The sequence below is a fragment of the Manacus candei genome, unplaced genomic scaffold, assembly GCF_025592945.1.
Source record: "Manacus candei isolate 608988 ecotype Guabito, Panama unplaced genomic scaffold, ASM2559294v1 h1tg000014l, whole genome shotgun sequence".
In the NCBI taxonomy this organism is placed as follows: Eukaryota; Metazoa; Chordata; class Aves; order Passeriformes; family Pipridae; genus Manacus; species Manacus candei.
In genome coordinates, this window is record NW_026138062.1 from 64,796,958 (window position 1) to 64,823,031 (window position 26,074).

The following is a 26,074-nucleotide window of genomic DNA, read 5'->3' on the forward strand; positions in this document are numbered from 1 at the left end:
ATATTATTCCAGGCCAGCTGCAGTGGAAGTTAGTACTGGTCAGTGCAGTAGAAGTTATCACTGAGTTAGTGCACAGTAGCTCTCTAATGAGGGAATGAAATGACTCTAAGTATTGTACCCAAAATAGAAAATCTTCTTCCTCCAAAATAAGTTCAGCTCTGGGGCTCCCTTCAAAAGAAAGACCTGGACCTGTTGGAGTGAGTCCAGAGAAGGCCACAAAGATGACCAGAGGTCTGGAGCATGTCTCCTATGAAGACAGGCTGAGATCTGGGATTGTTGAGCCTGGAGAAGAGCAGGCTCCAGGGAGACCTTATAGCAGCCTCCCTTGGAGCAGCTGGGCTATGAGAGAGCTGGAGAGGGATCTTTTAGTGATAGGACAAGGGGTAATGGCTTTTAACTGAAAGATGGAAGGTTTATATTAGATATTGGGAAGAAATTCTTTACCCAGAGGGTGACGAGGCACTGGAACAGGTGGCCCAGAGAAGCTGTGGACTCCTCATCCTCATCCCTGGCCCTCTTCAAGGCCAGGTTGGATGGGACTTTGAGCACCTTGGTCTAGTGGAAGGTGTCCCTGCCCATGGCAGGCAGGTTGGAACCAGATGATCTTTAAGGTCCCTTTCAACCCAAACTATTCTATGAAATACCTGAGTCTGCAGCAGCTTATGTTGCGCTACTTTACTGCCAACAAAGAAGGTGTGAAGATGAATTCCCTTCAGGGGCTTCAGTAGCTTAATAATTTGTGCCTGGGGGAGTGCCTGGCAGCCAATTTCACTGTAGCAGCTGGCTGCAGGGTGGGTCTGGAGTTTGGACTGGGGTGTGCAGCTGGCAAACTCTTGGCTTTCCTGTGTCCAAAATGCATATACACTCTCCCTTCTTGGGCAGGAAGGGTATTTTCAATGCTCCCAGTTGTCTTTGGCTATCGGTTGCCTTCCCTGAAGTCTGTTCTTCTGCCTTAGCAATTAATGTGGTATGCAATAGGCTGAATTTATTGACTTTCATGGCCCAAGCAAAGGCCTTCTGTTTGTTTTAGATGCTGAAAATGTCTGACCAATGTGAACAAAACATTTCTGTATTGTAGGTAACTCCTTTCCTGTAACTTTTAGCCCACACCTTCGCTTTTGATCACTGTCTCCTACAAGTGAAGGGCACATCTTTGGAGAGTAATGGGACGATGCTGGTATTTCATATAGTAACTTGGATTCTTCAGTTTCTGCATCCTATGTCTTTCCCTGCTACATTGGAAGCTGGGTTTGAATGACTTTTGTAGGGACCTGTCTTCTTATCCTAGTCACAAACCTTTGCCATAGGTTGAAATTAGAAAAGCAGAAAGTTTGCATTCCTCTAAAATGATAAATTGCTTCTAGGATGTAGGTTTTCTTGTGTAACATGCTTATTTGAGAGAGCCTTAGCATTTACTAATGCTGTGATTATTAAAAAAACCTTTTTCTTCAGAACTCTAGAACTTATAAGCAGGAATTCATATTATGAATGCACAGATGTTTCATGATTAGCATTCAGTTCTTGTGCTTCCCTAAATGGTGTGTTCTTATTTCGTAGAATCACAGAATCAGCTGGGTTGGAAAAGATCTCTGAGATCATCAATCCCAACCCTTGATCCAACACTGCCGTGGTTACTAGACCATGGCACTAAGTGCCACATCCAGTCTCATCTTAAAAACCTCCAGGGACGGAGAATCCACCACCTCCCTGGGCAGCCCATTCCAATGTCTGATTATTGTCTCTGTAAAAAATTTCTTACTAATATCCAACCTAAACCTTCCCTGGCAGAGCTTAAGACCATGCCCTCTTGTCCTACTGCTGGTTGCCTGGGAGGAGAGACCAACCTCCACCTGCCTACAACCTCCTTTCAGGTAGTTGTAGAGAGTGATGAGGTCTCCCCTGAGCCTCCTCTTCTCCAGGCTGAACAGCCCCAGCTCCCTCAGCCTCTCCTCAGAGGACTTGCGCTCAAGTCCCTTCACCAGCCTCATTGCTCTTCTCTGAACTCTTTTCTTGGGTCTTTTTTGCTGCAATCAACTGCTTTTTTTTTTTTCTGACAAAACCTGGTGTCATTTCAGGGAAATGCATAAAAGTGGGCTGATACCTTTTCTGGAGTAATACACCTACTGACTGGGGCGGGTGACTAGAGTCCTTAATTGCACAGAGAGTAATTTTCAGCTCCAGTTTGGTGTCCATGATCAGCCTCTGGTTGAGCAACTTACATGGTTGGACATCACTGCTGAGGTGCTGGCAGTGCGCTGAAGGCACACGGCTCCACATATCTTTTGTCTTATCTGACTATGTCTGTTAATAAAATCAGTGTTGGTACTTGGGATAGATCTGAAGAAATTCTAACTGCAGTCCAGACTCCTTTGTTTTAGTGTGATTTCCCATAATCAGTTAGTTCTGTGTGCAGTTCTCTGGTGTTACTGGCATGATCCTTTCTGTCCTTTTCGGTTGGTAAGCAGATACTCTCCCCGTTTGGCATCTGACAACCTCACCAGATGGGTTCATGCTTTCTTGGTGTCCCAGTTAGGCTACAGCAGAGAGATCTGCCCAGCCAGTTTGGGAGGCTTCAGCTTGCTCTGAACAGGGCAAAACGGCTCCCTCACTCTGAAGGTGCTTCTTAGCAAGAGGCATAGTAGGAGTGATGGAGAAAGCAACATCAAAATAATAATTAGCCCTATTTCCTCTCTTATTATGACAGTAGACCACTAAAAGCATTGAGCTCCTGGTGGATCATGTTGTATGAGATAGGTAAATATCATTTTAGGTTGATTTTTGTGTTTGTTTGTAAATGCCTCTGGTGTCAGTGAAAGCACAATTACTTTTTTATATATATATTACTTTTTTTTCTCCCCCTTCCTTAAGGATGCTGATCTTCTGGACATAGAAAGCAAACACTTTGAAGATTTGGAATTTCAGCAGCTTGAACATGAAAGCAGGTTAGATGAAGAGAAAGAAAATCTGACCCAACAGCTCCTGCATGAAGTAGCTGAATATCAGCGCAGCATTGTCAGTAGAAAGGTAAAAGCACTAATAGTCGATTAACTTGTTCTTTGTTGTTGAGTATAAAGGTAATGAAATGGCTCTACAACCTGCCAGTCTGTGGCAAACAATGCAAAATGTTCCTCTTTGAAAAAGTTTTTGAGGCAGAGCAAAGACAATAGCCCAGTGACATCCCACACAGATCAAATCATTCACTTTTCCAAAAGAAAGTAAATCGACAACATTTTCTGCCCTGTTTGTATATTTGCACATGAAAATCAAACCCTTTAATTTGCTACAAAAAAGCACCAAAGCATATTTTTTTCTTCTTTAAGAAAGGAGATTTGTACACTCTGGACAAAACTACAGTTATTTTAGGCTTGTTAGTTGATGTTAAATGGTTTTGTTAAAATAATAATAGAACATCAACGGTGAACTCTCATGAATTGAATCCTTGATGCATGTTGTTTTGTACTTTGAAAATGAAACATAAATTGTGATTATTTTCTTTCTATGTTAGGAAAAGATTTCTGCTCTCAAAAAGCAGGCCAATCATATTGTCCAACAAGCACAAAGAGAACAAGATCATTTTGTAAAAGAGAAAAACAACTTAATAATGATGCTGCAAAGGGTAAGTATTTATTGTCTTTCAAACATTTTTAGCATGTAGTAAAAGAGCATTTCATAGAATAAAAGAGTGTAGAGAACAAGTAAAGCATCAGTTCTGCAAAAGCTAACAAGTTGGTGTAATGTGAGACAAGGTTTATATCCATTTACCTTTAAAAAAAAAAAAATCTTTTGCAATTAATCAGCAGATTTCTTAAGAGAAAATGCTAGTGTCATTAGGTAATTAAAAGGGTTTTAGAGGTGCCCCCTTTTCAGAGGGCTCAACCTGAGAACTCAACTTTACCTGGATGCTGAAGCTAGAAGCTTGTGCTCCCTATGTGGCTGCTGGAACTGTGCAGCTTGTAATATTGGCTTGTAATAGCCTATACTTAGGCCACAAGACAAGCTCCTTAACATCAGCTAACAGCTGGGTAATAAGAAGCTGGTGTGAACCCTTTGCATCCATTTTATGTTTTGCTTTTAAGTATGAGAAAAATCACATTAGTTTACTGAGCAGAATCATCATTTCCAAAATGCTGAAGGAACACTTATTTGGTTTGGCTGGGCTATGATTATTAAATAAAATATTCCACTAACTTTTCCTTCTGCACCTCCATTTTTTGTTCAGTTCTACTTTAAATGGATGAAGCTAAAACTCTGCTGTGAAGTTTCAGCCTTCCATCCCAGTGTGTTTCTTCATACAGTTAAGAAAATGACTAGCATTTATTTTTTGCTTACAAAACTGTTGGCATTTAACATGAAATGTCTGGTTTTAACAGGAAAAAGAAAATCTCTGTAATCTGGAAAAGAAATATTCCACACTTTCCGGAGGAAAGGGATTTCCTGTCAGTCCCAATAGTCTAAAAGAGGTAAAGACTTTCACTGTCTTTGACATTACCATAAGTAACTTTTAATAATGCTTCATACAAAAGCACTTTAGTATTTAGTGAAGTCCTAGTCATCACATCTTTCCAAAGTAATTTCATACAATTTCAGGTTTTTTAAGTTATTGATGGAAGTCCAGATGAATGAGTAAGCAAAAATAGCTTCTCTTGACAGTCTTCCAGATATGACTGGTATTGCCTTAATCTCTTGCTTTGGAAAATTGGTTGTTTTTATGTGTGGAATGTGTGTGTATGTCTAATTTTCTCAAAATAGACAATTAAACCTCATTGAAATGAAGAAGAATGAGTCTGGGAATAACTCTGTTCAAGTACAAATACAGTTCAGTCTTATTTTTGCTTTGTAGATTTTATCATTGCATCCCCTCCCCTATTCTAAGGCTCTGCATTAAAGCATGACAAATGTACATTCTGTTCTTTTCAAAAAGCACTAAATTGAAGACTTCAGGCTATTGTTGTTGTAAAATACCTATTGAGATATTTATTTATCTTTTCTTAATAGCTAGAGTAAGTGGAAAATTTAGCATTTAAAATACACTGACAGTTATTTATGGCTGCTTCATTAACTTCTGCTTAAGAGGACTGACTGGACTTGCTGGATCTGCTTGTATCAAAGCCCTACATCCAATGATGTAGGTGTCACTGTGGGAAGTTGGGCTGTTGAAGTCTAAAGCACCCATGTGTCCTTTCAGCACCTGGGAATTGGGATCTTGCTATGTGGTCTCCAAGTTCCTGGGGTGCAGTTTCACATGCCAGTGGGGCTGAGCACTGTTCCCTGCTGCAAGCCATGTTGCAGATGCTTAGACTTCCAGTGCCCTAGGGTGTGTTCTGACCTGGACATCTGATTTCCCATCAGGACATCTGGCTAGTCTAAGCTTCTTTTTTTTTTTCTTTTAGAGATGGATCTGTTCATTCTCTTGCTAGAGTGGGTGCTGTCTCTGTGTTTTGTTCGTCATATCCACATAATGGCTTGTTTAATCACATATTTCAAAATGCAACTACATTAAGTGAGCCTACACTCTTTAATGAAATGGATTATTCAGTGGTGTCATTTTGTTCACTGCAGTGAAGTCAGTTAGGACTTACTCCAAGGCAAATAAGAGAAGGAACAGCACATGAGTTATCTGTTTCATCCTCAGTGTTCCCATAGGTTCTGTGTTATAAAAGAAATGCCTTTCTTTGCCAGATGTTGTGTTTATCTCAGTCCAGTTTAACTTTTCTCTGGCTGTTCTGGCACTTTAAAAATCAGGCACCAAATGGCACACAGGCTTAAACAGTCTGCTGGCACACAGCAGTTAATCTCACCATGCAGTTGCTCACGCATCAGTCAAGTCTGTGCTCCAGCGTTTCCCAGGCCCTCTTCACCAAAGTACCCATCTGTAACTCCTCCATCCCTTGTGAAGCTTACTCCCTTTCTGCAAAGCAAGGAAGTAACATGGCCTTACATAAGGAGGCAGGATGCTTATCCTAGTACTTAAATAAGCACAGAAAATCAATGCTGTTTAAAAGTTCAGCACTAACAAAATTACTTGGATGACTAATCTGACCTGAAACCATTTATTTATCTAATGTAATAGGGGCCTGAGCTAATGAACAGCACAGTCATTTGTTCTTTACTTTGTCTTTTATCCTCATGATGAATCCTCATTGGCATTGTAAGTCAGAAGTGAATGTTTTTCGTACAGTGGTGACAGTGCTTTTGTCTTTAAAAATGAACACAATATTTTATCCATAGACTTGATGAGCTTTGGTTATTGCTACTATGAGATGATTAAGCAAGTTTTATGTTAATTCATACTGGTCTCTATTTTACTGTAGTCACATGTTTTGAGAGATAAACTTTAGTATCTTACCCAGTTTCCTCATTTAATAGATCATGACATAATATCAGCATTAAGATTTGCCTCCTATTTATATAGTGCTGTGTTCACTGTATGATACCTTATCTTCCAGAATTGTCTTATCTGCTTGAGATAACTGATAAAATACATTGAGAATTATGCCAACAGATAGCAATGCTGGTATTTTTTTCAACTTGCCTTCTATGATCATTGCTAAATTTAGGCATTTTTAAAAAGAAGAAATACTATAGTAGTCTGTGGCTTCTGTTACTGAACTGCTGAAGTAGACATACTGGTACATCACTGTGTTGGCACAGGAATAGAAACATAGTCCCTTCAACACATTCTCAATGTGAAAGCAGCTTACCCTCTTGATTTAAAAAATAAGCATATTTCTATCTCATCTTTATGACATTGCTTCAACAGTGATTTATCCTTCCTTTTGTATAGCCTTGTTGGATAAGAAATTATGACATTTGACTTTGTTCAGCCTGGAATCCTATACACAATGGATTAGAATCCATATTTTATTTTCTAAATAACATTTTTTCAGCTAACACCAAAACACATCCATTAATTCTATTTTGCCAAAATCTGCCTGCATACATCTTCTCCGCAAGCAGCAGCACACTCTGATGTCCCTGCCATCCCCTGCCATCCCTCACTCCATCACATCCTGTATGACTGTTAATTAAAAAAAAAAAAAAAAAAGGAAGCAAATTGTAATGGCTACAGGGCTGACAATAACAGCATCTTAACTGAGTCTTCTGGTAAGATATAAAAATCAGAAGTATCTTCCAGACAATGGAATTGAAAGATATTGTGTTAGCATGATTTAAGGGATGGCTTGTCCTTATGTAAGTTCCTCCCAGTTTCATTAATCATTTGATTTACTCAAATTAGCTTAGTAGGTAGGCAAGAAACAAATCAGGCTATTTTATTTAAACATGGACAAAAAAATTGGGATATAAAAATAAGATTTGTTCTTCCTTTTCCCCCAATTTGCTTTCCTGAGAAAGAGCTACATATGGAATGGGTATTTACATTTTAGTAAAATCTTTTGGACACTTAAAAGTACATTTGGGTTTTGATTACACAAATGTTTTTTGAAAATAAATTAAGGACAATTTTCGGAATCCAAGTATTTAACGCTAAAAAAGCTTGATGCTAATTTTATTTTAGTTGTGATTAAGTATTTAATTGATAACAAATATTTGGCTGTATCACTCTAAACTAACTTTCATTGTACTGGATACATTAATACTCTTGCACGTCTTTTGGCTTTTGCTCCTTTTAACTTCTGAATTCCTCCTTTTAGGGCTATATCAGTGTAAGTGAAATTAGTGAGCTGTATGGCAATTCCACGAATATATCCCCTTCCACTCAGACCCCCACAGATGCTGAAGCAGTTGCCACTGAGCCTTCCACGGCTGTGCTGACGAGCCAGCCACAAAATAAAGAGGTTTGTTTGAGAGACATTTCCCTTTGTTTGCATTGTTTTTTCATGAGTGCCTTTTTATTTTATTTATTTTTCATTTTTTTGGTAATTAAACATGTAACAAATTGACCCGAAGGCAAACTGCTGTATGGCAGTTACCAGGTCAGGTAACAGATTTAATAGTAAAGCTGAAGGACGGTTCCAGCTGTAAAGTGTCTTTGATGAGATAGATGGAACTGAAGGTCAAAAAACCTGAATCCTTATGACCCAAGCAGCACTAAATGACAGTCTTTGCCTGTCAAACACAAAACATCTTTGGGAAACGGTCTTTGGACAAGCTTAATGATGACTGGATCAGTGATGCTCAGGTGTTCTTTTGGTATGTTTTGCAGCTTCTTCTTGTTTTGTTTTTTTCCCTGTAAGGTGGTAGAAGTATATCTCAAATATTTGTGGGAGATGGGTAGCTTCTACCTATCTTAGCTATTCCATGCAGTCTGTCCAGTCTGTCTTCTAGCTTACTCTCCTTTCCTCAGTCTTTGTGATGTTTTTGGCTTTGTAATGACCATAGCGAATTTTTAATAAATATCGCTTACAATTGTAAAGCCACCAACCTTTATGGTGCAATAAGGTGGCAACTGGTTTAGAATTTGGCATTTCTGTGCTGCTTCTCTTAGCTCAGTATGCCTTGGGAGTTGCAATACAACACATGTCCTTTCCTGCTAAACACTGCAACAAACACAGTGCTAGAACTGCAGCTTGTATGTGCCGTATCTTTTGAGAAATTCCAAAAAGAAAACTCTGTGTGTAATTTCTCTTTTTTCTATAAAGCTAAGATCACCTCTCTGTTCTGGATTTGTGTTTCCTCACTCTCTTTCTCCTCGCTCTATTGCTCAACTTCCATCAGTCCATTGGCCTGAGGTCATGGCTACTCATGTAGATCCTATTCCTTTATCTGATACACCTCCACCTCTGCCAGCTAAGAAACACCGCAGGCAACAACAGGTAACAGATTCAAAGATGGTAACTTGGGATTATTTTGTTTTGTTTGCTTTTCTTATGGTGGCCATGAAGTTGATTTACATGTGAGGTTTTTAGAGTAATATGACAGATCATGAGTTGATCGTGCTTGCAGTGTTGCACTTAAAGGCACAAATCATTAAGGCAAAAATAATTTAAAAATTGACAGTGTATTTTAGAATGTTACTGAACAAAATTTCTCCTTATATGAACAATGTAGAGGCAAATACTAATATTTAAGAACCACTGTTACTGTCAGAGGACTTGCAACAATAAAGTTCATGTGCCTATATTTGAAATCCTAAATTAATTTTTCATATACATTTGGACAATGCCTTTCAAAAACTGTATTGGTTTTAAGCCACCAATTCATTAGAATAACTTGTAAATAAAACTTTTTCTTTGTAATTGGGTTCCACTTGTATGCTAGACTTGAATTTTTAAAACAAAAGGTACAGGGACATGTACACAAAATGTGCACGTGAATTTAATGTGTTTTTTTAATCAGTATTCTTTTAATGTGATATTTGTAAAACTCCTGGAAAGTGATGCAAAGCGGGATGTACTCTGTATTTTAGATTTTGCTCTTTCCAGGCTTCTGCCTTCAGTATTTTCCATATAGAGCATAACTGAGCAAGGACATCAATTCATGTTGTCAAAACTGTAACCAATTGCATTTGAAGCATTTCAGAAATCTGGAAGAGCGCAAGAAGCAGCACAGGGAATGCACGTACATGAGCGATACTTTACCTCGCAAGAAAACCGCTCCGTCTGTGTCACCGCACTTCAACAGCGCCACGCTGGGACGGAACACCGCATCCAAAGTACGTGGCTGCTGTTTATAGCCTTCCAGCACCTGTATAAAACCTGTGTCCTGTTACAGGGTAGGTCGGGTCGTGCTGTAAGCATTAGGTAATCCCCCAAATTCACATGTCAGATTACTTTGAAAGAACTTCAGGTTTATTGACATATAGGAGTGCACACAAAGCCTTCTGCCGCGGTCCGAAGGGGGGACGGGACCGTGGCACAGCACGGGTCCAGGACACAAGGGAGGGTGCAAGTAGAATCCTTTATTCACGGCTGCACGTGGTCTTTTATCAGCTCGGGAGGGGAAAGGGCCAGAACATAGGGCGGAGCATGAGACAGACAAACCAGGGGGAGGAGCCGGGGAAGCAGGGATCAGGCAAACTCATGGCAAGCCTGGGCATGTCCAGGCCATGCACTGTGTAGTGTGAATACAACGAAACCACATAATAACAGTAAAGTCCATATAATAACTGTAAGGTCCATGTAATAAAATCCTGTCAATTCCTGTATGTTTTTCTCCTCATCTGGAACTGTTCCCATCACAGCCTTCCATTCTTCCAGCCATTATTCCGACCTGTGGAAATGCCGTGCTGTAGTACAGTAATCACAAATGCATGATTTCTGTCTCAAGGATTGTATTTTCAGGCTAGTTTAAATTGATTCTAGGGACACAACATGTCGTTTTCTTTCCTACCTAAGGCCTTTAAATGGTAAAGATAAGGTTATGTATAAAGTGAAATAATCTTCATCTGTAAATGAGCAAACAGCAGGAAGGTGGAGATACTACTTTGAAAACATGTTGATACCCATGACAGAGCAAGTTGCTGATACAAAAAAAAGTCTTGTAATGTAGTTTTAAGCATGTATGTACAATATTTCCTGCAGGGACATTTACCATTGGGACAAAGCAACAGCTGTGGCAGCGTACTTCCTCACTGCCTGGCAACCATGACCAAAGAGTCAGAGTCAAGAAGGATGCACAAAGGTAAGACCTTTTTATTTGATTCATTTCTATTTAAAGTTAGTGTTCAATTTTTCAGGAAATAAGCCTGAAACTGGTGTTGTTATAATCAACAGATATGTAAAATAAATCTACTTCTTGGTGAAAAAAACAATTTCTAAGTGTAATTTTTTTTAACAGGCAAAATAAGAAATTAATATTATGATGTAGGTGCACGTGTAGTTTTGAAGTACATGGTAACCAAATATAATCCAGTAAAGAAGAAAAGTATATTGAAAAATACACATTGTGCTAATTGGGTAATTTTTCTGAATGATTTTGAGGCAGTATATTACATGTTGGGGTTTTTTTCCTTTTTTTTTTTTAATGTGATCTTAAAAATTGTTTTTCACAGGCATATATTTTTGCCTGCATAAATTCCTCAGACAGGGAATTGAGAAGCTATGACTATGGTACTGTAAGTGTTCTTAAATATTTGGGCCACAAAATAGGAAGGGAGAGATATGTTCCATTGTGGATAGATGGCTGAGTTTTGTAATAGGGACACAGCAATTCTGGATCCAAAAGTAAGTTACATCTCTGAAAGATGATCTCGTAGGCTATGGGATTCTGTGTCTGTTTTTTGTTGACTTGAGTCAATACACTTATTTTCTGCTTTAATAAGATAGATTATTCATAAGTGTCCCATCTTCAGATGGAGTCACTCTTCAGTGCCATCTCTCCATTTATTTTCTTTCCAGCATCTGCACTGCTGTTATGGGTATTAGTGCAAGAGGCCCTTATGTAGAATTGCACTGACTAAGGCTGAGCTGAGATAGGATCCATCCTGTTGTTATAGGACTTGTCAGAGCTAGCAGCTGTTAAAGGTCAAAGCAGATGACTGATGTTAGTCATAAGCACCGAGATGACTCAATATAGGGATGGAACAAGCATGCTGAGAAAGGATCATGACCTAATACATCCCCTTCGTAGAGCTGATATAGTTGTGATCTGTTGGTTTTGAGCTTTAGTTATGCACCAGGCCTTCTACAAACCTACTGTGTTGTAGCTAACTTACCTTGAGGTATTTTAGATGCAATACAAAAAGAGCTTCATGCTCAGCTTCAAAATCATGTGTGTGCAAGGGTGGAATATCGTTGTTATGTTTTTTCAGTTTGAAAATCAATTAGAATGTCTTGGCTAAACTTTGACAAGAGATCATGTTTAAAATTGGAAATACTTCTGTAAAGTGGCTGCAAAAGCGCATTAATGTGTGACCTAAAACATGATTACAAAGTGTTACCAAACCTAACACAGGCAAGGAGTTTTAAAAATAAATCAGTTTTAATATTTAATTTTTTGTCACTGTGCAACTAAGACAATCTAAGAGTAGGGTCAGATTTCTTGTCACAAGAGTGAGAAAGAGAGAAACCTCATGAATCAAAATTGAATATGGCAGAAGGGAAGCGGGGGAGAATGAGAGAGATGTATTCATTAAGGCACTTGGCACAGCACTTTTCATATGCCATTGAGGAATCATGTGCTATACTGCTTCTCATACTAGGTGACCATTATGTTTTGGAAGATCCAACAGTTGGAATGGAAATGGTAAATTATGAAGAGAGCCTTAAGGGATTAATTTGTTACTGGGAAAGATGATGGTTCTAGATATCCTTTTCTGAAACATCAGCTTTGCCAAAGGGAAATAATGCTGCTGACAGGTGCTTTATTTGAACTGTCACAGGATTTGCAAAGTAAGAGAGTTGTAACAGGAAGGATAGAGGAACACGAGGATTGTTTGTGTCCTCTCTTAGTAGTTAGTGAAGGGTTTATTTCCTTTATGTTCAACATAGAGCTCCCTGAATTTATTGCTGTTGGAGGAACTTGAAGAGTGTAACTGCTTTTGCACTGAAGTGCCACGTTTGTAGGTTGGGGAAAGCTCCTCTGATGGGGTAACACACCACAGAAGTGTTTGCAGGGCTCTTTCTGCCCTGCAGGATAGAACTCGTTAAGGACAGAGATGTCCAAATCAGGTGGCTGGAGCCAGATTTCTATCCAATATTTCTATCCAACTATACAGAAGGGCCAGACAAACAGTCTTCAGGCACCTTTCATTCAGCATTATGGGCATAGCCTTAATAAATGTCAGGGTTTGAGCAGGGAAGGGACTGAGTTTCCCCTAGTACTTCATACCCATGCTTAGCACACAGAGGGAAAGTAAACTTTCTTCAAGGTCACAAGTAAAGAAAGTGCATTTCTGTGGAATGGTGAGATTTGGGTAATGTTCTGAACACAACGTGCTATTTAAACCACACACCACACAGTACAACTGAAATGGAATACCACTGTTCATTAAAATTCTAAAATCTTACTTGTCTTTCACTAAAATCAGTGCAACTTGTCTGAGTAACAAGGATGAATTTCAGCAGGCTCCCTTAAATACATCATTGAAAACCAAGCCAAATGCCATGTCAGCGGACGTACTTGGAGAAGTTTTCTTATTCTATCACTGAATGACAAATGTTTATAATAAATACAGTGTACTTATTACAAAACCATTCTTGAGGCAGGTCAGATTTACCTTTTCAGACTGTGAATATTTTTGAGGAATAAGATTTGCTATCAAATCAGTGGAACTCTGCAAATGTATAGAGACTGATTATACTGATAAATATGAGCTCGCTTCTGTTCCCGCTCCAGAAATTAGTTGTTCACCTAAAAAAGGTGATGAATAGATAAAATGGTCTCTACCTGTCATGTATTGAACCAGTACTTGCTTTCCTTGGGTCTGTTTTCCCACTTGACAGGTTTTTCAGTCCGTCAGTTTTCTGTGTTCAGGATGATCTATTGCAAACGACACGGGAATCTTGGCTTCCTGATGCCTTGAGCATAGATAGAGCTGCACCCAGTGCCTTGGATCTGGGGGTACTTGGCTCTGTGGAGAGCCAGGGTCTCATGTGTTAAATGCCACTTCATCCCCTCACTCTGGAGCCCTGGATATCATGCAGTGGCCCACAAACTGCTATCCGAAGAGGATGGTGCGGTCCTGAAGTGGTATTAGTAGCTCCCTGTGTTCCTTAGGGCTTGATAGCATTGAGCAAACTTCTAGACCAGATGTTTTTGGGGGTGTGTATAGATCTGAAAACAAGTATAGTCGACGCTGGCTGGAGGAAGTGGCAGCTCAGCTAGTTTTAAGATATTTTCTTAGTGTTATCCCTAAACTAGTCATGGTCTGAAATAAGTCTCCTCTAATATGCTTTCTCCAGTTTTTCTTCTTTCAGTCCAAGAAGGTAAACATAAAACTCTGAGATGAAAAAATGAAAATTAAAAGTGAATTCAGGAAATGAAGAACAGCCACTTGAGTTTGAACATGAATTTCAATTTTGTTTTCCTTATGCAGGAACAAGTAATATCTATGAATAAATTTTAGGCTGAATGCAGTAGGAAATAATTTCATAGATTTTTAAGTACCAAATTGCCTTTATTCCAGGATTACCAAAACTGTGTTTAGTCAGTCATGTGAGTTCAAGAACTGTTATTGAAAGAAAAGGTCACTGTCAGTAATCACAGCCTGAGTTAAGAGCAACTTATAAATTGTTTCAGAGGATGCATATTGGTTATAAATCTTTAGTGGAAAAGCTGTTTCTTAGCTGCCACTCATGAGGTATTTTTGAAGCACTGTATTTATAAATTCACCTCCTGTCTACATGCCTTTGTAACCCAACCACATGCAAAAAAAAAAAGAATGAAGAAGCTGCTGTTTGGTACAAGCTAGAGACCTCACACTGCACAGATTGAGACTTGGCCACAGGGAGCTCCCATGGAGCATGGGGTACCAGAAGCCTGCACAAGGACAGGCAGGAGTGAGGAGGGAGAGTTAGCCAGTTCAGTCCCATTGACTGCAGGATTGACTCCAGAAGGGAAAAGGGAATGGCTAGCTGGGAATTAAGGTGTAAGACCAGATATAGCACTGGGAACAAAGCTGTTGGGACAGGGAAGTGAGATACCAGCAAGATGATTATTTGTATTCTTTCTAAACTCTATAGAAAAAACAGTATACTGCAGGCAAGGGATATTTGTACAAACAAATTATAAGCTTTTCAAAGCAGTTTGCCTTTTTTGTTGTTGTTGTTTGTCTGTTTTTCACTCTTTTTCTTACCAAACTCAGGAAAAGCCAGAAAAGGTATGAAACAACCCTTTACCTGGCTTTATCTACTGTGTCATGTTTTTGCAAAAGTACCAATTGCATCAGCACTGTCAAGTAGTTCCCAAAATATTGCAAAACTTTAAAATAATTGTTAAATAATGATAGCACCTCAAAAATTCTTTTCTTTGTGCTGTCAAATAACCTATCACAACAAAACTTCTGATTTATGCTAATATCTGCAGAGCTATGGCTTTGCACAGGCCTAATTTTTCTTCTTTGCTCATAGCAAGTAGAGCAGAAAATTTAGAAATCTTTGCAGCTCTATGGGTGAAAATGACAAGGTAGACAGACTTGGGCTTCCTACTTTGGCATGTGTTTCCACACAACAAATGTATCTTGACATGTTAATGTCAGTCTTTTAAAAAAAAAAAAAAAGAAAAAGAAGGGGGAAAGAAGGAAGAATAGAAATAAAAGAAAAAGAAAAGAAAATGTAATGGGATCTTTTGCATGAAATACTGGTGGGTTTTTTACATACTTGACAGTGCCACTTTCAATAATAGCTTTCACCTTTATTTCTACCCGCACAAGAATTTTGTGGTGGTATACCTGGTTTTTGTGATTCTGCAGTAACTCCTTTGGAGTATTTTGCTTTAATGATATGGCTTTATGGATATTTGCAATATTTTGCTCAACAGTATGGCTGTTAACACAGTTAAGTTTACTGTTTTACTACAGAGCAATGGATTTCTGTAGTAAAGCCAATGCAGCAAGAAACATTTTAGCTTTTGTATCAGATTAGACTTCGCTGGTCTGAGACAAATCTTGTCTTGTGGGAAAATTTCAGTTAAGTGCTGGATCTTACAAGGAGTCTAATATTTTTAAGTGCATGTTGTGTGAATAGGCACCCGAGCAGTTAATAATTCCTTAAACAGCAGATGGTGCCTGCCCGCTGTGTAAGTGTGGCTGTAAAGGAGGCAGGTTGGTTGTGAGGCTCTTGGTGTCGGTGCTCAGCTCATCCTGAGCTTTGAGCTGCCTGTTGCTTACAGCATGAAGATAAAAGGAGAACACTGAGTTATGCTTTTTTTTTCTGTGAATGAGTCTCATTTTTTGCAACGAACAAGTGTGTGTTTCTTACAGTGTTCATTTACATTTGCATGAGTACAAAAATTTAACTGATAAATGTTTGATTTAAAAATGGGCTCTTTATCTTAATGGAAAGTTGACTCCTTTAGGAGAGTGTAGAACTGCTATGCTTCTCTATGCCTTTTAGATGGATTTATTTTTCAGTGAAATATAAGATGTGGAATTAAGATTTCTGAATAGGCAAGGTTTTGCAGAGACCTCAATAGAAAAACATGCATTTGAATAAAGTTCTTGCAGTAATTTAATTTTTTTTCTCTTTCCCTAATGAATAATTGATAACCATTTCACAGGAGCAATTAGTCATTCCAAAGGTTTGCGTATGAAAGGTAATTGCTTATCTGCAATAACAGCAGCATCTGCCAAAATAATGGGGGGAAAAAACAAACTGCACATATGAATCAGTAACACCTGTGTTGTGTGACTCTGTTATTTATGGCTGCTGAGGTGTGTTTGTGTCCCCTTTGTCTCTTTTACTAATCGATGCAACTGAACTTTTATTGAAATTTAGTGTTCTTTTAAATGGCAAATAAAGTCCCATTAGTTCCTTAGAAACCAGCTTTAACTGCGAGAAACCTTTGTACTGTACAAAGGGAAGTGAGGAGGAAACAATCTGCCGTGAAAATGCTTGTAGGGCACAATTTCTTTAATAATGTGCTTTAATTATTCAGCTGCAGACACACTTCTCAGATACCTGCAGCTGTTGTCTCTCTGAACTGGGACTCCCCCCAGTCTGGCATGGCAAAAAATACCAGAAAGTAACCTTGTATGTGCAGATAGAGAAAAAAGACAGGAAAATATGCCCACTTCAAGCATGTTTTCCTAACATCAGTGTCTTAATAGTGTCTAGTAAACATTTTTATCTGGACCTTGCTGCATTTCTACAGTTGTCTGCATTTCTCCTGTGTCTGTTTATCTTAAATATGTTGAATGTCAGTGGCTACCTTCCTGTACAAATGGGAGATTTTCATGTAGTCTGTCAGTCCTTTCTAATCTCCAGCTCTGCCAGCAGCTCAGAATTTGGGTCAGGAATGTGCAGAGAATATTATAAACCTGACTGAGTATCAGAACTGTGACAAAGTCTCACTTCTTCCATTCACTGAAGGAAAAGATGAGCAGTACAGTTGGATTTGTAATCACATAGATTAAACAGCCCTTAAAAGGGCACTGTGAAATACTTCAGCGGTTAAATTGACAACTGTCATTATACTCTCCTCTTCATCAGGCAAGCTCAACAACCTCTCTGTAAGTCTGTATAAATACTGCTGCAACATATTGAAAGAGCAATGGAGACATGAGATAAAAATAATTCTGAAGAAACATTTTCAAAGGACACATAGCCAAATAAAATTCCCTGTGTTCAAGAAGTATGGCTTTTCAGAAAAAATGATTTTGTGGAAAAATCATGATTGTGTGGATAAAGAATGTAACCACTGTGTAAACCTGATTTTTCTTTATAGTCATTGAGCTATAAGGATCTGCTTCAGTCATGTAGGGTGAACTGCAGTTTCAAAACTCCAGGAAAGTACTTCTACACTAGTAACTACAGTGGTGTGACAAGCAGCCTGTATTATTTCAGCTGAAACTAAAACTTCAACTTGCAGTTACCAGAAGGCAAAGTTTCCCAAACAGACAAAAAATAACCCACATTCAATAAAATCAATCAGAAAAGTACTCAAGACCCTTTTTTTTTTTGCCTAATTTAATCAGTGTCAGTTCTCCTAGATCCCTGAGTTTAACTGCCTTACTTTCCAGATTAGGCTTAATTTTCATTTTAAAATGAAAGTTTTAAAATTTTAATTTTAAAATGAAAATTTTATTCGTTCAAATTAGATTTTCATCATGCACACAGAAGAATATTTATTGACAAGTCAGCTGTACACTAATCTGCATATATTTACATACACCGTAGATTAAAACAGGTATTTAAAGCTTTTATTTCAGTTACGATTAACTTGTGAAATTAACTGTAATATTGTAGCACCTTGCTCACAGTGCAGTTAAGACTGAGGTGATGTTCAAAATGCTTGTACTGCTAACAAGTTACATTCCAGTCACAAAATTTCTGTGTAAAACAAAGGTTTTCTCTATACTTTATAGGGTATAACCATCAGCGCATCTGTGAAAACCAAAGGCAGAAGTCTCCTGAATTCTACAGCAGAACAGCATCCGAATCCAATGTGTATTTGAATAGTTTCCATTACCCAGACCGTAGCTACAAGGACCATGCCTTCGATACATTAAGCTTAGACAGTTCCGACAGTATGGAGACAAGCATATCAGCATGCTCACCAGATAACATTTCCAGGTAAACCAGCTTTCTTTCTGATCTTGTAATGTCACAGGGTCATAATGAAAAAAGAGAATAGGCACATGTTGATACTGTGGTAGTGTGAATGCTGCTAACTGGTTAAGAAAATAGAAGATCACTAGACAGTCATAATAGTTGTGTGGCATCTCATAATCAGGTTTAACTACATCTCACCTGTTTATTTGAAGATGCAAAATAAAAATATGGAAATGTTAAGTGGTAATGTTGAAGCTTACAGAGATATCCTTACAGTGCTTCCTCCCCTGGTCACTGGAAGGAATAGGGAAGGAATTTCCTCTGATAGGAAATTTCTCAAAGACATATGCTGTCAGTGATGTACACTTGTTCCATAAGTCCAACGTGTTAACTTACTAGATGCTTAAGATGAAACACTTAGGGCTCCTCCAGGAGTCTTTTTTGCCCTCTCCCTCTTCTGGGTCAGTAAAAACGAAGAGATGGCACTGAAAGGTGTAGAGCCCTTGGCTGCTTTTCTCATCCTCAGACGCCACTCCTCAGATCAAAGGAACATCCACGATCTGTGTTAAAAATCCAACCAAGTCTCAAAGTTGTGTGCAAACAATTTCCTTCTGACAGTCTGGTTTTCATTTCTGACAGTATGGTAGTGCTTTCATTCATCCTCACAGTCCTGCCCCAGCAGTTTCGCAAGCATAAGTGGAGGCTGATAATTAAGTACAGCCTTGTCACAGCATTATGAATCCCTTGTGAACACAAGGACAGCTTTTTTTTTGGCTAGCATGTTGTGTTTTGTACAGCATCTGTTTCCTGTGACAGGGAAGCCCCCTGATTTCCCCTTGTAGTCTTTATCACTGCAATGTTAAGTGCTTCATAAAATAGCAGTGGCATTCATTCTGCTGGCTTCTTTGTTTGGGCTTTTTTGGGTTGGTTGGTGTTGGGTTTGGTTTTTTTTAAATAAAAACATTAGGACTCATGTTTTGAGCATTTCTGTTTTAAATAGATACAGTCAGCCAGTTTCTGATAGCTGGAGATAGGCTGGGAATTAACTCTATCTATGCAGTGATCTAATGTGGCAGTGGTGTGAGATCTGTGTCCCTGAGACTTGTTGCTCTGACCATTTTGGAGGAGGGTGGGGTGTGTCTGAGCTACATCAGGGCCATTTTGTACACGCAATCTCCAGCCCAGGATGAGGGAGCCCCGATGGCTGTTGAATTTCTCTGATGCTGTTTGTCCCTCCGCCTCACGCTGGTTCTTTGTAAGCTTCCAGCCAATGCTGGAAGAAACCAAACCAATAAACAAAACCAATTGAAAAACCAGAAAAGGACCCAGTACAACAGATCTTTCAGTTTCTCACAAGGCAGACTTTGCTGAGGGAAGAAAAGAGAGTATTTTGTTGATAAAATTTGGAAGATAGGCAGATAATTTTCCTTGACGAAACTTCCCTTAAGCAAAATTAATTTCAGATTGTTTTAGATGGTGTTTGACAATATTTTCTAGCCACGTCAGACTGTAAGGGAAGACAATTCATGATGCTTTGTTCTGACATATTTAAAATACTTAAGTTATATTTTACCATGTTTAAGGTGAGAGAGACATTTTTTTCCTGAAAATGCATAACATTTGTCAGTGCTCATGGTACAGAAGAAACAGAACTGTAGTCATTCATCAATGTGCCAAACAGTAGTACATCTTTTTTTTTTGTTAGTGGCTATTGCACTGAATTGGATCAGAAACTATCAACTCCATTCTTAAACTGTCTTATGTTGGACTGAAAAATACTTCTTTAAATACCAAGTATTCCTTTAAATAACTCTGGGCTTCTTTTTTGTTTGTTTGTTTATTTGTTTGTTTGTGGGTTTTTTGTGCAGTGCTAGCACTTCAAATGTTGCAAGAATAGAAGAGATGGAGAGACTTCTGAAACAAGCACATGCTGAAAAGACTAGGCTGCTTGAGACCAGGGTAAGCATAACTTTGAGTAAAACTAAGACTTGTTAGTTTAGATAATATCCTCCTAAATGCAGTACTGAATCCTGAATAGTTTACACCTAATAAACACATAAACAGTACCTCTCCTTTCCTGGTTTCACCCTCACACTATACCTTTGAGCCCATATGCAATATCTGCTGTCTCAGTGGGTGAGTTGATGGCAAAACCCCCTGAGAAGCTAGGTCAGCCTACTTCAGAGGCAAAAAGGTATTTAGCCCTAGCTTAGAAATTGCATTACTAACTATAAGTTTCACATATAACTGAAGTTCTGTGTGTGCTGTGGTATTTAGGAACGGGAGATGGAAGCTAAAAAACGAGCTCTGGAAGAAGAAAAACGCCGCAGAGAGCAACTGGAGAAAAGATTGGAGGAAGAAACTAGCCAGAGGCAAAAACTAATTGAAAAGGAAGTCAAAATACGTGAGAAACAAAGAGCACAGGTGAGATATGTTGATGTGAAATAGTTTTGAAGTGCAAGACTTCCCCTTCATATACAGAAAGGACTAAGTGTATTTCTGCCAGTGGTAAACAGAACAGCTTTCAGCTGAACAGATGGATTTAGTATTTCTGAGGTGCAACTGTTTTGCTTAAACTGTGTTTGGGCTGTTGGAGCCTTAGATGTCCAAGTATTCATTTTAAATTAAATAATAGCATTGATATCTATTTAGCATCTTACATATAAAGCATAAATATTAATCCTATAAGGTTTGTTACTGAGTAGGAGCAGAGCAGATTTTTTTTTTTTTAGCCAGAGCAACAGAAATTTGTGAGTTTGTTAATTTTGTAAACCATTGGTGTGGGGTTTGTTTTGTTTTGTTTTTTCTTTTAATACATAAAATACCTTAGAATGTGAATCATTGCTTCCAAATAGTTAACAAAAAACCAAAACAAAATAACACCAAAAAACAAACCACACAAAAAAACCAAACCAAAACAAACCCACAAGAAAAACATAATCTTTTTCAGCTCCATATCTACTGTAGAGAGGAAATAGTATTTTTTCTAAAATTACTGAAACTATACATGAGAAACACTACTGAATTTAAAAAAGTGTTACCTCTTATACATTTTTGCTTCTCTTTAGGATTTAGAGGCATCTTGAGCTTTCATTAGGCTTAGAGGTCTTACCTATTTGTTTATTCTGCCAAAACTAATAATATCTAGAAGGTACAGCAAATAGAATAGGCAGCCATTGTTAGTATACTAGAGCAAGAAAATGTCTCCACCATAATAGATGTACCTGAGTGCAGAAGTTTCTATATCATATTTGAACATCTTTCTCGTTTTATCTGTGCTACCTTTGCTGGTATTTAACCAGCTGTTTCTAGTCAAAATAGATACATTCCTTTGTTTTAATATAAGATGTAATTACAGATACTAAATTTTACTTACTTGATGGCCTTTTTTCCTAAGAAATTTTGATGACAACTCAAGTATGACATAAACAACAATGCAATGCTGATATCTTTATCCCCAATTACAGTGTGCATGTGTTGTAAATAGAATGCCCTATTAGTTACTGCTGATTAGCAGAGTTGGCAGAGAGGCTGAAGACCGAGTTGGCAGGAAGACAAAACGTATCTACCAGAAATGACTACAATTTTTTTGCTAACTTTTTTCTTTCCTTTGTAGAGTGAGACCCAATTTTTTTTTCCAACAGTTTTTGACACTTAGAAACATAAGCTAGAGGAAGGAACTCCACCTTTGCACTTGCCAAAGCTGGTGCCAGCTTGTATCATACAGGACTGCATAATTTTAGAAGGGTGCTAAGAGTTCTTGTGGGCAACACAGCTCCCATTGCATCAAGAGGTTCTTAAGAATGCAATGAGGGAAAGTCCCTTCGATTTGAGAGTCACAGTGGGATTTAACAGGCTAACTTTAGGAGTGAAGCAGGGGCAGATTAGTTTCTCCAGGTCACTGACTTCTCTGGCGTCCAGGAGAAGAGAGAGAGGGAGATGCTCCTTTCACAGATGATTCAAAGTGCCTAAAATCAGCTTCTGTTCCAAAGTAGCCTCTCTCTCTGCCTTGACTGCAGCAGGTGCCCTGGGAGACATGTCTTTTATGTTTAAAATGAGCAGGGGTGGTTATGCATAGGCCCTCCAGACACAGAAAACAAGCATATCCCCTCAGCTGGCAGAGATCCCAAATTACTATCTCCTCCTGCTCGTTCTCCCAACTGACACTATCCAGGCTTGATGTGCAGTCTTGAGCTGCAGTCAGAAATGAGGCACCATCTCCTGCACTGCTTTGCTGACTCTTGCAGAGGGACGCATTTCATCTCTCTATACCATGTTGCTGATTGTGAACTAGATATCATATTTCATTCATTCAGAAGAAAATAATTCTGTTTTATTCACTGTAATCTCTGAAACTAACTAGTGATTACAGTTCACTCCCATTGTTAATTTTTCCTGTAATATCAAGTTCTTATTATTTGTATTAGACTTTGCATGAAAATACCTGTAACAGTGAAATATTAAAGAGTGAGATACGTGCAATGAGTATTTAGCCCAGAAAAATAAAGGATTTGCTTAACATCATAGAAGTGAAGTTCTTGGACTTCATCTAAAGTAGCAACACACCTTTAAATTCAATTAGCATCTTAATTCTGAAACAACCTTTCTATGCTGTGTTTTAGCAGCTTATCAGCTGATGATTTCAAGAAACTACCATGCTCTACCTGGCTTTTATAAAGTAAGTTCTCCAACACTGTAAAGTTAGAAGTTTAAAGGATTTTTCGTTTAAAGAAAATTAGGGCTGCAGCAAAAAACTCTTTATTTTTTCTTATATTCATTCTTAGACTCTGCGAGCAGTTTGCAGTTGCGTCCTCGCAGCAGCAAAAGTGAAGGAGAAGTTAAGACCTCTCTAAAAAATAATATGATTTCTTTTCTTTCCTGTAGGCCCGTCCCTTGACTCGCTATTTGCCCGTCAGAAAGGAAGACTTTGACCTGCGTAGTCACATCGAAACAGCTGGGCACAACATCGAGACCTGCTACCATATCTCCCTCACAGAGAAGACCTGCCGAGGCTTTCTGATTAAAATGGGAGGAAAAATTAAAACGTGGAAAAAACGATGGTTTGTTTTTGACAGAAACAAGAGGACTTTTAGTTACTACGCAGGTAGGTGGCAGGATCACTGCTAGGGTACCTCTGTCTCTCTGTTTTCCTATCAACCTCATCTGTGTTACGAATGTAGGGAGTCCAGATAAAACATTTCCATTTCATCCAGTGTTTTACACATATACTTAGAGCTCATGCAGTCCCTTCCCTACAGTGTTCAATCCTAATGTCAGGTAAGGCAGAACTGAGCATGCAAAACAAAGGAAGACATGCAGATAGGCAAGAAAAAAATGGAAGATGATCAGGTTCCAAGTACACAGAATAATGGCTCCACATAATTTATTTTTAAATATTACATACTTCCCCCAGTGACAGAATGATTTCTTGTACCCTTCATACAAGAATATAATTTATTATACGTACCATGAAAATTGAATGGAATGCTTCTGTAGTCCTATTGCTTGATGTGCTGAAAAGACTTTCAGGAAATTAAATATATGGAGGTAGACTTTTGAGTTTGCCTTATTTTGAGAGTCTAAGGAATTTCAGATGAAGAACATGCAATACTCTAAAGAGGTTTCTGTACACAGAAAGTTGTGCTATACAATATTCTGTAAGTTGTGCTATACAATATGTGGAAACATTATAAACAGTACATTGCTTTGTTATCTTGGGGTAAACCCAGAAATTTGGAATTTAGGAACATACACGTTTCTCCAATTGCTGTGCACATGGTTTGACTTTGAAGTTTCAGAGGAAGCCAGAAAAATGGCATTGTGTTCTGAATATTTATTGTTAGGAGAGGCCAGACAGGGGCATATGTAGGATGGTCATTGCTAAAAAGCATAAGAAAACATCGAGTACAAAACCCATCCAAACAGTTTCATTTATTTTTATGACATTACTGCTTTCTAGCAGCTCATAAGGAACTTAAAATTGATGGTAGGGTTATGCAGTGCTCTCTATCTCTTTTAAAACATATATTTGAATTCATTATATTCATTCATTACATTCCCACTGAATATTTCTTACTAGTTTGCAATAATACTATGAAGAATGTGACAAACATTTTTTATTTTGTTCTTAACATCTGGTTAGCAAGGCCTGTAACACAAATTAGTGTTTTCATCTGCTACTGATCTCTTTCTTTTTCTTTTTTAGTAGTTATGTTAACAGTTAACAGTATCAGTTTTGACTGCATTACAGTTGCCATAATTTAATTTCAGTTACAAAAGAAAACTTTTCATAAAGTCTGAAGGACTTCAGCCCAGAAGAATAGTTTTATGAGAATTCTGTACCAGCTGCACTAAAATGCCACTGCTTGTATGAGTGAGGATCTGTCTAGATCTTTAAATGCATAGTAGACTTACAAAATAAATATTGATGCTGTAAACTCAGAGTATTTCAACACTAAGTGAATATACTGGTACATTGCTATAGTTCTGCAAGTGCACTTGACAAAGTGCACTAAAGTCTGACAATTTAGTGTGGTGACTGAAGCATCTGCACTTTCTGACCTGAAGAACACAGGGAACTCTGTAGACTGTTGTGGTGGGAGCTTGTGGGTACCTGAAATAATCTTGTAACCAAGTTCCCAGGTGGGGCTTGAAAGGAGAGTGGATCCACTGTTTGCTCGTACTGCACAGACAGTATACTTCGTGTAGTATTGCGTTTACTTGAGTATAATCTGTGCTATAATCTCGTAATCTGATACCTCAGTACTTCTACTGGTCCTCTGGGGGCTGGCAGAGAGATTCCCAACTCTGTATTGTTTGTTCTCTGGGATTTCATTTTGCCATCATACGTAGCTTTCAAAACTGCCTGCAGCTACCAACAGCATTTAAGCTGAGTTCTGTGAGCATTCAGAATGACAGCAGGATCTCTCAAGGGAATGATAAAGATGTTCTGTTCAGTGATAAAGATGATAAAGATGACTGTTCAGTGTTAAGGTGATACTATAATTTGGGGTCAGAAAGCACTATACTCCCCTAACACAACCGTACCAGGAGTGGAAGGAAGTTTGCCCTTCACTGTCACATGCAGTTGTGATGCTTCTTAACAATTTCTCATCCCACTGCAGGAAAATGCAGGGTAGATGCTGATCTGTCCCGCTCCTTTTTCTTGTGAAATGTTATAGTTGAGACTGGTAAGATGATAAGTTCCCGGTCTGTACTCTCCCTGCCCTAATGATTCACTAGGTAATGATGGGACCAAAGGCAAAATGAGATGATGTCTGAAATAGTTTAGAATTGACCCCCTGCAAGTGTCTGCTTTTTTCCATTGCCTTTCAAGGGACATTAAGTCAACCATGTCTCCATTGTAAGTATCAAAACTCGAGTGAAAAAACTCCCAGCCTGTATTTCAGCTTTGCTGCAGTGGGATATTGGTACATAGTACCACTGGATAACAACTTACTCCTTGTTAGCTGCCTCCCTAGAAAACTATCCATTCAGGCATTCCTATTTCAGACACTGAAGCAAAAAGGGAGTTAGTTCCCTTTTGCAATGAGAGCAAACTGTGTGTAATTACTTTGGCTTTTACCTTGGGTGTCAGAGTAGGAGAGCACAAACAGATGATTATGGTGCTGGAGCTGCTGCCCCAGAACTTTCAACCCCCTGCAAACTTTTCCATGTGTCAGAACCCATAGAAACTTGCCTACAATCTGCTAACCCCACATTTGCATAACAGGTATTAGCTTGAGACTGAGGGAGATTATTATAAGTATGAAGAAGCCTTTTTTTAAAAAGTCCAAGCACAAAGGATGTTCTAATGTAAAGGTTTTGCCATCAGATCGTATTGAAAATTTGCTTATCATAACACTTTTCCTTTGAAGGCAAACTGGAGGTCTTAACCTGCAAGCTGTGTGAAGTCCGGCTAGCTTTCATTCAGTTGGAAGACTGGATGTACCTGAGAGACATCT

General features: G+C 38.6%; 1 protein-coding gene across 8 annotated transcripts in view; it reads left to right on the forward strand.

Moving 5' to 3' along the window:
• Positions 1-26,074, forward strand: part of PHLDB2 (pleckstrin homology like domain family B member 2) — a 74,761-nt gene that overhangs the window by 45,595 nt on the left and 3,092 nt on the right. For 5 of the 8 annotated variants that reach the window (XM_051779982.1, XM_051779981.1, XM_051779988.1 and 2 more), the window contains 11 exons: positions 2,869-3,024; positions 3,506-3,616; positions 4,371-4,460; positions 7,653-7,796; positions 8,601-8,774; positions 9,473-9,613; positions 10,482-10,581; positions 17,924-18,131; positions 19,979-20,069; positions 20,388-20,534; positions 22,995-23,214. In XM_051779982.1, the coding sequence (XP_051635942.1) occupies positions 2,869-3,024; positions 3,506-3,616; positions 4,371-4,460; positions 7,653-7,796; positions 8,601-8,774; positions 9,473-9,613; positions 10,482-10,581; positions 17,924-18,131; positions 19,979-20,069; positions 20,388-20,534; positions 22,995-23,214 (1,582 nt within the window). The remainder of the gene's footprint in view (positions 1-2,868; positions 3,025-3,505; positions 3,617-4,370; positions 4,461-7,652; positions 7,797-8,600; positions 8,775-9,472; positions 9,614-10,481; positions 10,582-17,923; positions 18,132-19,978; positions 20,070-20,387; positions 20,535-22,994; positions 23,215-26,074) is intronic. The other 3 variants (XM_051779984.1, XM_051779985.1, XM_051779987.1) reach the window with 2 other exon arrangements.